Source organism: Xiphophorus couchianus, chromosome 6 (genome assembly GCF_001444195.1).
Source record: "Xiphophorus couchianus chromosome 6, X_couchianus-1.0, whole genome shotgun sequence".
NCBI lineage: Eukaryota > Metazoa > Chordata > Actinopteri > Cyprinodontiformes > Poeciliidae > Xiphophorus > Xiphophorus couchianus.
Genome location: NC_040233.1, coordinates 15,088,523 through 15,103,542, shown reverse-complemented (window position 1 = coordinate 15,103,542; position 15,020 = coordinate 15,088,523). Strand labels below are relative to the sequence as shown.

Genomic DNA, 15,020 nt, shown 5'->3' with positions numbered 1-15,020 from the left:
TTAGGAAGCGTTAATAAACGACCACTTCTTAGCTGTCTTTATATAAAGTGGACCTGGCGCTGCATTCTCTGACTTCATTGCATACACTCTTACCTGTCTAAACTTCCACTCTTGTTCATGCTCTGACTCTTTTGGTTTCAAAGGGTCTTTAAAGAGGAGATCTGTGTCTAGTGGTATGTTGGGATCAAACACCTCAGGGGGATGTTGCTGCGGATGATGCCTCTTCACCGTCTCATTCGACATCTGGACTTTGTTGATGCGCAGGGCTGCTCGGTTATCTCTTGCCTTTTGCTAAACAGCAAAATCAATCACATTGACAAATGCAGGCGTCACATAAGTATTTCATAACTATGGGTCTGACAAAACAATTTTCTGTAGAAAATGTGTAAATTGTATATAAATTAAAGCACAATAATATGGTTCACACAATAAAAGTGTTTTAAAAACCAGTTTCAATGTTGTACAGTAGTAATTTTAGATATAGTAGGTCTTTACTAAAATGTTCTTTACCTAAACAGAAAAAGGATGTTTGCTTTTTCTTTTAAGTTTTATATAGTTTTCCACCAAACTAAGGCTTTTTTTTTCTTTCATTGTTTTTGTTAACCATAGACGAGCAAAGACACTAGATTGACATTGCTATTCAGATTAATAAATGCTAAATAAAACAGGAGGTAGTTCTTTTGAACACTTTAATTTGCTTGCTGTCTAAACAAAATAAGCAATGCTTCAAGCAAAGGTTACAAATGCCATTTCATGTATCACTCCTGGTCTACACACACCTCTGAAAATTTGCAGCTCAATTTTGCATCAAGCATTGCCATTATAAAACCATTATATACTTGATCATTATGTATGAGTTTTTCTGGGTTGTGCAGATATTCTTTACTTAAGATAATCACAAATATGTTTTATATCTCAGATTCAGCAGTCTATATATTTCTTAGTATTAATATAAAACATCACATTACAGATTAGCATTTATATTCCAATATATTTAATAAAATCAGCAGGATTATGAGCCCCTATTGACCAACATGGCTGCCTAAAGTGACACCCTTTTGGCAGGCATAATGTGTTAGACTTACATACTATAACCTTTTATTGTAAACCACATTGGGGCTTTAACAGTCTGTAGGGCTGGATCCTGCCCTATACATGTCCAGGACTGTATAGGGCAGGACTAACCCTGTGGTGGTTATAAGAATATCTGAAATTAAACCGCATGAAGTGGGAATTTAACATGTGAAACTGAACACCTACTTTTATTGGAAGAAGCAACTTATTTTGAAGGTAAGTGATGCAGTTTCTCTGTTTGGGTGTCTACATCAACATCCTAGTGTATGCACCACTGTCCATTTATACTAAAAATAAAGATTAATGTGAAGTTTTTAACATTGACTTCTAAGTAAGGGCTGCATAATACATCTGATCCCTGTTCTCACAATTATAGATTGAATTAACATTAGTAGTTAAATACCAGAACTAGCATAAATCAAATTTTTTATGACAATATTTTTTTCCAAAAGATATTTAAAATTCAGTAAGATAGTGAGAGGCAATGACTGTCAACATGTCATTTTGCTTTTTATAGATGACAGGACAAATAGCTCATAAAAAAGGAAGCATACTTTCTCTGCTTGAAACTATCCACTTTCCACTTCAGGCATCAGAAGCCAGTGTCCTGCGTGTTTTGGATGTGTCCTTGGTTCAACACACTTCATTCAAATTATTGGTTTATTAACCACAGACTCTGCTGAATTCAGCCATTTAAATCTGCTATGGCAATGTGCTATGTGAATGGATTACATCTCAAACATGCAGGATTCTGGCTCTTGAATATTGGAGCTGAACACCCTTAAACAATTTGCAAAATTACAGAAATCTACTTTAAATCCTCAGCTATAAAGGTGAGTATGAAACGCCTTCAAGGCCAGTAGAAACATACGGTCGCTAAGAGACATTCACAGCAGTTTCTCTATTCAAACCTCAAAAGTCTGAAATCGTGAAGGTAAATGCACTAGATAAAGCACAGTCTTAATTATCAGGGTAAACTATTCCAAAAATCTAGCAATTTACTTATGCTGAAGATAAGCAGTTTTATTGGTCTCTTCTAAAGAGTCTAAAAGGTTTGACTGGATTATTCACTGCACTGTCAAAAACCAGAAGGCCAGAGACAGGAAAGGGATTTTACCACATATGGGGCCCTGTCTTGTGAGCTAGCTTTCCTCCAAAGTTTAGCAATTTGCTTTACTCTTGTAGACCAATCTGTTGGAAGAACAAAGAAATTAAATGCAAATTAAATAATGCAGTAGCAAAACATGCTCAAATAAAAGAAACTGAAAAAATAAATAAATAAATCTGGAAAGATAAATTAAAGCTTCTGAAACAATTACTAACCTGGATATTCTTCTTTAAGGTTGGGGAAATTGATATTTGTATATAGGACGGGCGCAACAGTGGCAAGCTCCCCTAGCGTTTCCTCCTTCTCCCACTTGAGTGTGCTCCTTTGGGCATTTGACATGGCTTCAGTTTCCCCATCAGGCAAAGACCCGGGAGGTGGAGGGCCAGGGCCATGGGTAGAAGTTGGCCAAGGACCAACTGCCTCTCTGGCCATCTGATTAAATTTACGATCCCTGCAACAAAAAGAACATCAGCTCAAGAAATATCATTCAATGTCAGAGACAACAAAATAAGAACTTTATTAATAGCAAGCTATGTGTTACCTTGGATTGTCAGTGAAAGGCATACGGTTCAGAGGGGAGAAATCTTCTGGGATGCAAGGTCCTGTTGCGGGATTTGCAGGGAAGCGTGGGTTTGGTCCCCTCATACCATTGATCATTGGCATCCTTGGAAACATTGGGTTACCTACACACACAATAGACACAAATATGAAGCATTTATTGTTTTAAAAACGTTTATGTGATCCTTACATTCAAATAAATACAAGATGACTGGATAGCGTACCTGCATTATGATGAGGCATACCAGTGCCAGGTGTAGAACTGAGGGGTCCTGGGACCTGAGGGTGAGGCACCTGTGGTGGAGGTGGTTGGCTCGTGCTCGGGCTAAGGACTGCAGTGAAGAGATCTTCCACATCCTTGCCCTCCAGCTCTGGAACAGTGTGGCAAACACAATGTTGCGCATACCAGTAATATACCTAATCTAATAGATCATCAAGTAAAATTTCTAGTCTATTCTTCAAACTCATTACCTACTTTGTGTCTGAGAAATAACTTACTATAAATATAGTAATAATATTATAACATTGATTTATTTTGGTTCTCTTTTTTTGCTAAACCCTGAACTGCACATGTAGGTGGCAAAAATGTTAAAGTACCAACCTGGAATTTTGTAAAATTTGCTGAGAATTGATTCTGAAAAGGAAGCAAAATCATAAAACATCATTATTCAACTTGTCACTGAAGATTTTATGAATCAAATACTGCAAGTGTTTACAAAATTTCAGAGTTAAAGTAAATGTCTACCCTGTATAAAATGAACACACAAAAGCAGCTGTTTTTGAAATAGAAACTATGCTAACCACTAATATGGTTATGGCTGGTTTAGAGGTTATAGTGATGCTAATGTTATTTTCAAATGTCAAATTCACAATTCACAGATCTACATTTCAAAGAGCCTTTCAAGCCATAAGATTAGAAAGCATCTTAAGGAAGAAAAAATGCCAGTGCTAATTAACTTATGATATTTTTAGTCTCAGAAATGTATCTGACAGAAAAATCCTGATTAGACTCAGTTTGATGTGGAAGGTTTCTGTGTAATTATCAGATGTGTGTTTTCCCACTGACCATCAGTGACCATCTTGTCTAGCTCCGGACTAAGAATGCCGTCCAGGGGTTCTTCTGGGATGGTTCGAGGCGTCCTTCGGCCAGTCTGAGACTGGGGAGCTACTGAGGAGCCATCTGCAAGTGGCCTAATGTCCAGTCCAGCTGTGGAAACACAGACAGACAAACAAAGAAAGATGCAACACAAAGGGAAAAAAAGTCACCACAGGTGTTGCTTTTAAATGAGTCAATGCATGAGAACTTGTTTAAGTAGAAAGGCAATTGAAACTAAACAATTTAAAAGTCGAGCTTGGTTTTTACAAAACATCTTAACACTTTTCATGTGATGAAAAGATTGGTTTTGAAAATCATTTAATAAAACTTGCATAATGAATTTATGCACTGTAACTCACAGGAGCGCTTAAAATTAGAGATTGCCACAATTTTAATTCCATAAATAGCCCACAAAATGTACTGCATAGCTTTTTGTCAGGAAGCCAAAGGCATGAAGATAGAGGCCTTTTACTGCATTCAGAAACTAAGAACATTTGTCAAGGCCCTTCTTCACTCTCTAGACTGCTCATTTTTGAATGCTAGGACACCCTTGTCAGTTTTTTTCCCCCATTTTGAAGAAATCTTCTTTGAGCCAGATATGAATTCATGAGAGAATATTTGAAGGCTCACGATCACAAAGACTGGCACACCAAATACATTTGGGCAAAAACTAAAGGTGTGTTAGACAGATACTAGCAGCTCATGAGTGTTATTGCAATCTGAAATGGCTGAGAGAGAGGAAAAAAAGAAAAGCTAGGTACGGTGTCACTGTAATATTTAAACATGCACACCCAAAACAGAGACACACACTGCAGGAGAAATGCACTAAAGCAGAGAACTGGAGGCCAAAGCACCCTTACCAAAAGGAGGAGGTGAGCTGTCAACCTTGAACGGGCAAAAATCAAGACCTACAAGAACCCAAAACCAAGTAAAATAAAATGGTGAAGACAGAATAAACTAAACAAAAATATAAAAACCAAAACAAACAATTAAAATGAGGCAATAAAGAAAATCACAAAGGTGAAGAAAGTAAAATAAACATGTTCCCTGAGTATATTTACATATAATGAGTAGTAGAGGATTACATAAACCCATCATAGGTGACCAATAATATATTCTGTCACTGTCACTGCCTCTGAGATATTTGACGCACCAGAGTCACCGCTTGGCTTTCCGAGCACTCCCAAGATGTCTGCACCAGTGTTAAGAACATCAGCTAGATCAACTAATGGTTCCTCTGTCGTCTCTGCAGATGAAGGAAAGGAAATAAAAGGAAAAAAAAAGGAAAACCAAAGTGTCACAAATAATAAATGATGATGAACTGACATGAGGGATCTTGAGCTGCTTGTTGTCACATGTCACATGTAGAACTTGTTGTTGATTAAACCTTGGATGAACTCAAATTTTCAAAAGCCGTTTTCCCCCAAAAGAGGTCATAACAATATTTGACTGAGATGATATAAAAATGATATAAAATACAAAATAGGTTGAAGATAGATGGCTGAGCTCTACTGAAACAGCGAGTCACACATGTTGACAAAAGGAGTTAACAGCTTCAGTTAAAATGATTGAAATCAAGTCATAATTTTTCAAAATGGTGGTGGATAGATCAAGACTGAAAGGGGATCACTTAAAATAATAATAAAAAAGCTTCAGTTGGAATTCAGTACCATCAAGCATCCTTTGGTAAAGTCCACAAGATTAAAAAAACAGTAGAAACATGATCATCTTAATTTCTGTTCCTTGCAAAAAGTTACTATTTAAATGCTACCATAAAATTAAGGTTGTTTCAACTATTGTCTGCTCAAAAATTGCTCTTCATTTTTGCATGTAGAGAAACCTTTAAGTAACAGTCTAAAAAGAGAAACATTCTCTATTCTTGACTAAGTAATAATTTATTCTCAGAAAAAAAAAGAAACGAAGTATTCGATCTATCTTACTGAATTTTAAATATCTTTTGGAAACGAAGTATAACATATCAACAGCTTCAAAACACTTAAAAACTGGGCTTTATGTTCCACCAGTACAGCACAGGTAAACATCCACACAGAGCTATGGGTGACAGCAGCTCAGTCAAAGTCCAGAAGTAAATCTAATGTGAATTTGACACAAGCTTTGTACCTGAGTGACCTTGAGCTTTCTCGCAAATAACAAAAAAGAAACATTCCTTCTTCACATGTGCAAAGGTGGTAAAAACTTGAAATTGTAACTGCAGTGAAAGGTGGTTTCACAATCTCTGTGTAAGAAAACATTTAATCGTGTATCATTTCATTTCCACTTCAAATTATGCATTAGTTGGTTGAGCAAATAAAATCCCAATAAAGTACATTAAAGTGTGTGGTCATGATGCAATAAAATAAAATAAGTTCAAGCGTTATAAGTAATTTTGGAATGCCGTGTATTTAGGAACAGAGGAGAGGAATTTGTAATCAAAAACAAACCGTTTTCTTGATATATTCAATATTTATCCTACAACATTGCATTCACTGCGTGAATTACATCAGAACTAATCACATGGAACAAAATTATTGTTTATACATACGTGGTGCTGCCGGCCTGGAGGAAATGGATGCTGCTGATGCACTTAGCAGCGGGTCTGATGTTGAATCCAAGAAGCCTGCAGTGGGCTGCTTCCTCTCCACGTAGCTTTGCCCGTCCTCCAGCAAGCCTGATTCGACCCCCTGCTGTCTACTCTGCTTGCTTTTGTCCAGTAAGTCCTTACCAAAGAAAGCCTCCTGAGAAAGACAACAAACAGGACAAGTCAACGCCATGTCGACGACGATAAATACCATAAGAGGCAAATGATTATTTAAAAAGATGAGACTGACAATACAAAACAGAAAAATAGCTGGAAAAAAGATTAACAAATGTGGCACAATAGAAGTTAAACTAAGGTAAAAAGATCAGCACCATTTTTTTTCCTGGTCAGTATAAGAAGAAAGTATAAGAACAATGTTTGTTCAGCTGTACTGCAATGCACAATGACGGCCCTTGACAACTGAACTGAAACTCTAGACACAGCACACTTTTTAGCAAGCAGGTCAAGTAGAAAATATGTATGGACCACAAAAATGAAATTATAAAGATGTATTCATTGATATTTTAATAAAAAATTAATACTTTGTCTTGTAGCCTGCATTTACAATTTGAAGAACATTTGAATTTGCGTCGTTTCCGAAAGCCCCCGCATCAGGGAAAAGATTCACCCTAAAACCTATACATATATCTGCCTCAACCATTTGTGGTAGTGGGGTAAACTTGGATCATTTTTGAATTGTGGTCAAAGGCTGCATATGACACATCTACCCCGAGGCTGCACTTTGGAGAGCCCTCCTCCAAACCAACAGTCACATGGTTCTGACCCCTCAGGATCAGCCTCCACTAATCAGCTACATCCCAGCTATCCTCTGCAACATGGAACAGTGCTCACTGCTGCACTGAGACGGTAAAGCTCGACGTGTTATCTCAATAATTAATGGAATCTGCTTCACTGTGTAAGACTTTTAGGTTTTCTCCTTAATGTGGTGGGATAAAGAGTGGCAGTGACAGCCACCACTGGCTTAATGCACATCACCTATCGAGGTTTTGGGCAACACAAAGTGACACTAAGATACTGGCTGGGGACAAGCAGCCATCTACAGTTAAGCCTTTGTATGTCAATTCACAAGAAAGAAAGGAACCATTAAAAAAGTTATGATAGTAGACAAGCATATTCTACTCAGAGATACTTTATGATGTTCCATCTTTTCCAAAAAGCCCACAGAGGGGGATAAAGTGCATACTGGCAAGTAGTTTCAATGCAACTTACTATGCTTTCCCTGCCTTTCCCAGGGGTGAAAGAACAATTTTCAGAAAGACATAGCTCAAAACAGACTGACTTTTTTCCATAAAACTGTACATTTGAAAAGGAAAACAAACATTAAATTCACTAACATTAAAATACTGATTTTATCTAATTCACATACTAAAACTCACATAATATGGAATGCGTTGCTTATTTTAGCAACACATTCCATATTACACGCACATTAAACTACAACTGAAAACCATTTCCATTAAAAAACAGATTAATGATATGAAATCCAACTCTGGCTACATGGAGACATAAACAAGATACAGAGATTCTCACACAATGATAATCTTGAGTTAAGAAAAACTACCGTTTTAATGTATTTCCCAAAAAATGAATGAACTACTTGATTTTATTGAGGAACACAAAAGCAACATTATCTCTGCCACGACAATTATGTATGGATTATTACAGTTATAATAATCATCATCATCTATATTTTTATGTAGTTCCAATACAGAAATATGGAAACATGGAAATTCCAACATCATTCCACACTCAAATAACTTATTTCCCATAAGATCTGAAAAATGGGGCAGTAAATATTCAAACTTGTCTAGACTTTGTGAGACTGTGTAGGAGCCTTGTACATGAACACCAGCTAAATTTAGCAGGTTCAAAAGGCCTTTGTGCAAAATGTGATACGTTTTTCAACATTAATCTGGAAATGTTGGACAAAAACTTGGACAGAATAGATACAAGTAAGACAGGACATAAAATCCAGGTCAGGCAACATAAGTTAAGAAAGTAGCTATTGGGACCAAAGTAAACCTTTCTTTGTACTGCATAACAGTCCACAATTATGACACTTACTTGTAACAGATTGAAATATATAAAGAGTTAATTGAAAAGAATTAGACTAACAACTAAAATGACTAGCCACGCTCAAATTAAGCATTTCAAAAACTAAAATTATAAACTGAAATGAAATTTGATTTTAGTCAAAAACAGGGCGAGTAGAATTTAAAAATGTGCAGTCAAAATTAATACTGGCCAGGCATATAAACTGATAGCTTCTTCATTAGTAAGGCTTTCTACAGTTTGCTGTTTAACAGACATGCTGCAGATTAAAAACAGTGCTGGTTGCTGCATCTTGACATTCCAAGCCAGTCCTCTACATGTTATGAATCGTAAATATCGTTAACAGCCAAACGTACATTTACTGTGAGCAGGGAAAAGCCTGAGAAGTCAGCTGACCAGCAGTGCACAATAACATAGAATGAGAACATGTGGCTCTACCGTCCACCTTATGCAACTGGAGAATATAAATATATTATATATTTAAAAGATTAATATATACATATGTAATACAAAGATAAGTGGTGGCATTTTTTTAAATAAACCATTACACAGTCCAGATTACTGACCTGCAGATAGGCTGGAAAAGCTTCTTCCAGTTTGGTCTTCTTCTTCCTGTAGCGTTTCTTTATCTTTTCTGGGACCTCTTGTCCAGAGGGCGTCTCATCCAAAGGAGTATTTGGCTGGGCTTCTGTCCAACCTGAAAACAAAACATTATTTTAGAAATTTCTGAGTTCAACGACACAAATTTAAATTATATGCATAGTTTTGGTGCACTGACCTTCATCTTTACAGATGGGATTCTCTGACACAGAGCCAGACGAATCTTTTCTGCAGAGAGATCGCTTTGCTTTGCTTGGACCTTGGCCTGGCCGGCTTCTTTGACGGACCATGAACCCCCCAATGCCTGATAAGAAAATAGATTTACTTGCAAACTTAGATTTAAGTGCAATTTGCCATTTCAAAAGTGAGGCTGACTAGTTTAAAGCCTAGCCTTTCTCTGTCTCTGTTAAGTGGCAAAATAATGCAGGCTTGAAAACACCAGACAGAGCCCTCTGTGCATCTGAGGCCGTGAGATGGCAGCACATCTCTGCAGCTACAACGCTGGGCATGTACTGCACCATTTTATGCTTCAGGAGAGCTGTCTCCTTGGATCAGGTGCCCTACCCGGTCGGTACGGTTTCCTCTTCCTCTTCTTGACGCCGTCGGCCCCTTTGGAGTCATCTTCCGCTGGCTCTCGCTCCAGGCTTGAGTCAGACTTTGTCTCGCAATCAAGGAGCTCCGCCTCTGTAAGAGGTAGAGAAGAGATGATTAGTGACAGCCCAGCAGCTGAGAACACCTCAGTCAGGCCCCTCAAAACAGTAACGGGGTCAGTCTCATCCAAACCCCACTCTCTAAAGCAAGATATTCACCTGATTGAACTTCAACTGCACAAGTTTCAAGAGTGAATATCTTTCTATTAAATGTACACTGATCAAAACAGACCAAAGACTACTATAGTAAACAAGTGAAATTTAAATTAGTTACATTGAGCACATGCTAATATATCAGCTGCTTTTTTCATGTGATTATTTCACACAATGATTATTGCTAGTTGAACATTTGTCAAGCAGATAGTTACCAACACCACAAGGTTATTACTAAAGAAGCTGGCTGTTCACAGTGTGCTTTATGAACATATTACTGGAAAGTTGAGTGGAAGGAAAAACTTGGGCAAAAAGTTGCACAAGCAACAGATTTCGCAACATGAGGACTGGGAAGCAAAACTCTAAGAGTTTCTGAGAAATTCATAAGGTGTGGACTTGTGGGTGAAATCAGAACCTTAACAACAAACAGAGTACAATGGCCAAGTTCCTTTTGTTAAGCCACTCATGTAGCAGAGAAAACATGGACAGAGCTCCACTGTCCTCCTCGAGTGAAAGTAAATTTTACCTTCATTTGAAGACAAAGTGAAATTAGGGAGGTATGGATTCCAAGTTGCTATCAGACGTTTAAATATATGATGTTTCAACAGGCAGTGATGATTTCAACACCACTGCGTTTTGCCTAATCCAAAGACAGTGTAGCTATTTACCACAAAGCTTTGTGTTTCCCACAGCTTTTGTGGTCAGCTTTGTGGAAACTGATTTTATTTTTCAGAAGAACTCAGCACCTGCCTCCGCTGTCAGTAATACTAATACTTACTTGCTTTAATGACTACAGTATCATTATGCTTGATTGGCCAGAAACTCATCAGACTTTAACATCATAGAGAACCTGAGGACTCCAGTCACGAGGAAGATGTGAGACCCCAGAACCAATACTCAAAATAAACTGAAAGTTGCTATTAAAGGTACCTGGGCCTCCATAAGAGCATGGCAGTGCATCAGTGTGTTCCATGTCACAACACACTGATGCAATACATAGACATACTGGTCATTAGGCCAATATTTCTGTATTAAAAAATAGCTTCTCTGTTTTCTATAATGTTCTATTTTTGCTAGACACCGAGTCATGGATCTTCTTTATTTACAAGCTATGAATGAACAGAAAGAAACACTTGAAATGTATGCCTCTCAGTGGAAGAAACCTATCTAATCTTAAGATTAAATTCTTTATTTGAATTACCAAAATATCCAAATTTTTGAAGATATTTAATTTCCTAAAATGGGTCGGTACAACAGGATTACATACAGGTTGTATCAGATCATATAGATACCTCTGTTGTCCTCCATGTCTTCGTCTCGAGACATTTCTGAAAGAGGGTCCACGGGGGCCTGAAGCACTGCCACGCTGTTCTGGTTAATGATCTTCAGCTTTAGCTTTGGTTTGGGTTTCCGTCGTCGTGACGCAGCAGCAGACAAACTCTGGAGCTGACAAAGTCCTGACTCTGTCAAACAAACACCATCCTGGGTGTAGGTCCGAGACAGATCTGAACAGAAAAACAGCAAAAAAGGTTAAATACTTCAAAAATAAACATGCATCTCTTTTGGATTGCTTTAAACTTACCAAAATCTTTAGCTTTGGAAAATGTCTGTGTCACAAGTAGTGGCTCAGTGATCTCTCTTGTCTTTGTTATAACTGCAGTAGAACCAAAAACACACAAGCAGTTCAGTAATTTAACAAGATAATTATTAAACATGTGGCAATAAAAACACAACATATTTGCTTTAATAAAAAAAAACATTGTGCTAAATCACAACCCTCCCACCTTTTGTGGTCTTAAATGTTCGGCACATCGTGCAGTCGAAGCTGCTCTCTGCCGCCTTTTCTACATCATCTTCTGAATGAAGATTTTGACAAGAAGCATGAAACCATCTGCAGAGAGGAAAAGTTCAGATAGTTTCCAGAGAGTTAGTCAGGGTTCTGCATTCCTTCCATGACAGTTCTGCAGGAACAACACAGACCTGTCACACTGGCGGCACTGAACAATGATGGTGCCCTCGCTGTAGTCCACCAGGCAGACTGGGCATGATGTAAGACTGGCACAGGGAGCACACTGTGTGTAATTATTTTGCCAGTCACACCTCAGTCCTGGAGTGGTTGCACCACACTGAGTGCAGGACACACACCTGCAGGAGATGGGAGAAATACAATGGTTATTTAGTCCAAAGAGAATAGAGATAAAAACAAAAAAACAATATGAGGTCACACATTTTAAATTAAACAATTGTTTTGTTTAGCCTTAAAGAAAGCACCACAAAAAAAGTCATAAATTGGGAAAGAGTGAAGTTAAGGAATGTGACTCTGCAAGGCACCAGTTCAATTCTAATTTAAAAGATTTACTGCTTGAAGCCCATTAGAGCACAATGATCAAAGAGTTACTCACCACTTGCACTTCCAGCTGTCCTTAGGAACATTCTGCAGAGGAGGGTCCAGACAGTATGTGTGATAGCTGATGTCGCAGTCGTCACACAGCAACAAGCGGCCAGGATCTGTGGCTTGCCCACAAGCCTCACACACCGTACACTCAAGACATCGCCAGCCTTTACTGAGCACCACCTTGGTGATCTGTAAACAGTAAAGCAGTAACAGACATGGGAAATGTAGTTTCTGCCCAGCAAGTTGTCTTTTAAGATCTTTATCCTATAGAAAATAGGAAGTTCTCTATTAAGAAAGGGATGGAAGTTCAAATCAATCAGAGATAGAACTCAAATATGGAAGGACAAAAACAAGGAAGGAAAGACATTGAAGGAAAGTAGTCAAGACACGAGGGCGTGAGGAAGTAAACAGAAGGGAAACAAGGCAAAAAGAAAGGTAAGGCAGAACAACAAGGAGAGAGTAACAAGGAAGTAGATGAAAGAGGGAAAAAACTATACCTTTATACCGACACAGAAGGGATGGTAGCACTGGCCACACTGTACACAGGCCAATAGACGTCCCTCTGCACCGAGACCAAAACTCCCACAAACCACGCACATGTCCTTTAAGGGAAGACAGATGTGAGTAAACTGATTTCAGTGCAATGACCGAGTTGTGCCAGTAAGTTTCAGAGGTTAGAGTAAACCGAGGCTTGATTATTTCTAGTGTGCTGTTGGAAAAAAAAAAACTCCGGAGGCCAAACTTTTAAGCAAACAATTTATTATGAGGCCATTTAGCGTGAATATTGAAATTCATGGTCAGGAATTTCAAATTAAAATCAGAATGAGCACAAAAAAGATGGGCACAAATACAAACCTGTTTTAGCGTGAAACTGTCATTGCTGGAGAAAATTACGACAGTGTTGTGCATCGCATTTTCCTCCTCTTCTTTGAGTGGGTATTGTGTTTCCATTGCAGTGATCTGCAAATAAGAAGGAAGAAAAAAAAACACAAAAAATTTACATATAAATGGGAGGGCACAGGCTTTAAAAATATTTTACCACTGTCAAATAAAACTGTGCAGTACATGCACAACCTTTGATACGAACATCATCACTGCTCATAAAATAGCTATCGTTTGCTGAACTAAGTATTTAAACAATCTCGTAAAGATCATACCCCAGGGTTGATGCTGGGACTCACTCCGTTTTTCCCTCTGGCTCTGCCCCGTCCAGCTCTGCCCGACAGTCCTGCTCCTCTCGGCCTCCTCCTACCAGGAAAGCCTGATCCTCGACCCTGCAGATGAAAAAATAACATAAAATGGCCAATTCAGTCAAACCATGCAATTATAATTCATCGTCATACAAACTCAAAACGACAGTCCCAAGCTCGGTCTGATTGCAAAGTCTGCTTCTTTTCTGAAACACCTTTTTGGATGCTGAATGCCCAATTCGTTTAGCTAAAGGTGCAAATATTAACCAGGATGCTTCTTCTGCAGAAGATTTGCTAGACAAAAAAAATATACAATTTCTTAGCTAAACAGCTCAATTTCTAGTTAATTTAAGAGACTATGCATTGTAACAACTGAGGTTTGTCAAACTCGGACAGCATTATATATGCAAATTGTTATACTGAGAATTCACTCATTGACGGGACAAAGGAGCGACTGGACACTTCTTCAATACATATTTGCACTGCATGCTAAAATTACACATTTCACAGATTGACTGAGGCAATAATGGTTCACGAGTGATGTGAATGTCATGGTGAGGGGATAAAAACAAAATTTATTTATGATGGGTGACACATTTAAATCAATATTAAACACTGATATTACATATTGTATGGTTCCAAGAAAGCAAACCTAATTTTAGCTTGACATCACTCTGTCAAGCTACAGTAGCTGGTCATTATATATGAAAGTAAACAAAAAAGAAGGGGGAAAATAAAGAAAAGGAGGAAGAGTGGAAAGAAAGGAGGAAGAAGGAAGGAAGGAAGCTAAGCAAACTCAGTTAAGTTAGACTAATAAGCCCACTCTGGCTAATTAACCAGAAAAAAATAGCTGGTAGTGTTATTCTGTAAGGTAAAATAGCAGAGCACATAATAATAAGCACACTTGTTTACAAATGTTCTACTAGATTTAGCAAGCGTTAAACCTGTAATTTGCGCTATTCTTCTGACACTATGTACTTTCTCTTAGGAAAAAAGGCAAATCACATATAAGTACATGAAACCTCTAATGCACCTTTTAATCACAGTGAACATCAACACATTCAATCTATGTGGAACTAAAATAAATGCTACATCCATTATTATGATCATGTATCCGTTTTGACTAAATCAGTCATGCTTATAGGTAAATTAATTTTTACATTAAATTTTAGCATAAATACCGTCTTTTCATTATATTGACATAATCTCATACACACCATATCTAATGACATAATGGCCTCTAAAGCGCAATTTCAAATAAAATCTGGTGTCCTCAGAAAAAAAAAGAAAATGGTATTTTAGCAGGATAACGAGTCAAAACAGCAAAAATAGTTCATCCAACATAAAATCAACGTTCTTCTATTGTCATCTCAGTCCTCAGATTGAACTGCTGGTTTTCTGTAGGAGTTAGGACTGACAAAAAAAAACAAAAAAACTGAGTAAAGAGTGAGTAAATCGCATGAGAAGGCAACTATTGCTAGGTGATTTCTTTTTCTAGTTTGTGGTTTTAAACTGTTAGAAACAACAATCAAAATTCTTGCAAAC

The 15,020-nt window shown here is 37.8% G+C and overlaps 1 protein-coding gene across 7 annotated transcripts in view; it reads right to left on the bottom strand.

Annotated features, from left to right (window-relative positions):
- kmt2cb (lysine (K)-specific methyltransferase 2Cb) overlaps positions 1-15,020 on the bottom strand; it is a 74,104-nt gene that overhangs the window by 22,603 nt on the left and 36,481 nt on the right. For 3 of the 7 annotated variants that reach the window (XM_028019717.1, XM_028019719.1, XM_028019722.1), the window contains 21 exons: positions 13,443-13,559; positions 13,141-13,245; positions 12,783-12,887; positions 12,293-12,474; positions 11,871-12,035; positions 11,675-11,781; positions 11,473-11,544; positions 11,183-11,395; positions 9,652-9,771; positions 9,266-9,391; positions 9,054-9,184; positions 6,379-6,571; positions 4,990-5,082; positions 4,697-4,744; positions 3,807-3,947; positions 3,342-3,374; positions 2,965-3,111; positions 2,724-2,865; positions 2,398-2,633; positions 2,192-2,265; positions 94-291 (listed from right to left, as the gene is read on the bottom strand). In XM_028019717.1, coding sequence (XP_027875518.1) covers positions 94-291; positions 2,192-2,265; positions 2,398-2,633; positions 2,724-2,865; positions 2,965-3,111; positions 3,342-3,374; positions 3,807-3,947; positions 4,697-4,744; positions 4,990-5,082; positions 6,379-6,571; positions 9,054-9,184; positions 9,266-9,391; positions 9,652-9,771; positions 11,183-11,395; positions 11,473-11,544; positions 11,675-11,781; positions 11,871-12,035; positions 12,293-12,474; positions 12,783-12,887; positions 13,141-13,245; positions 13,443-13,559 — 2,748 coding nt within the window. Of the gene's footprint in view, positions 1-93; positions 292-2,191; positions 2,266-2,397; positions 2,634-2,723; positions 2,866-2,964; positions 3,118-3,341; positions 3,375-3,806; positions 3,948-4,696; positions 4,745-4,989; positions 5,083-6,378; positions 6,572-9,053; positions 9,185-9,265; positions 9,392-9,651; positions 9,772-11,182; positions 11,396-11,472; positions 11,545-11,674; positions 11,782-11,870; positions 12,036-12,292; positions 12,475-12,782; positions 12,888-13,140; positions 13,246-13,442; positions 13,560-15,020 lie in introns of all 7 variants that reach the window. The other 4 variants (XM_028019721.1, XM_028019718.1, XM_028019720.1 and 1 more) reach the window with 4 other exon arrangements.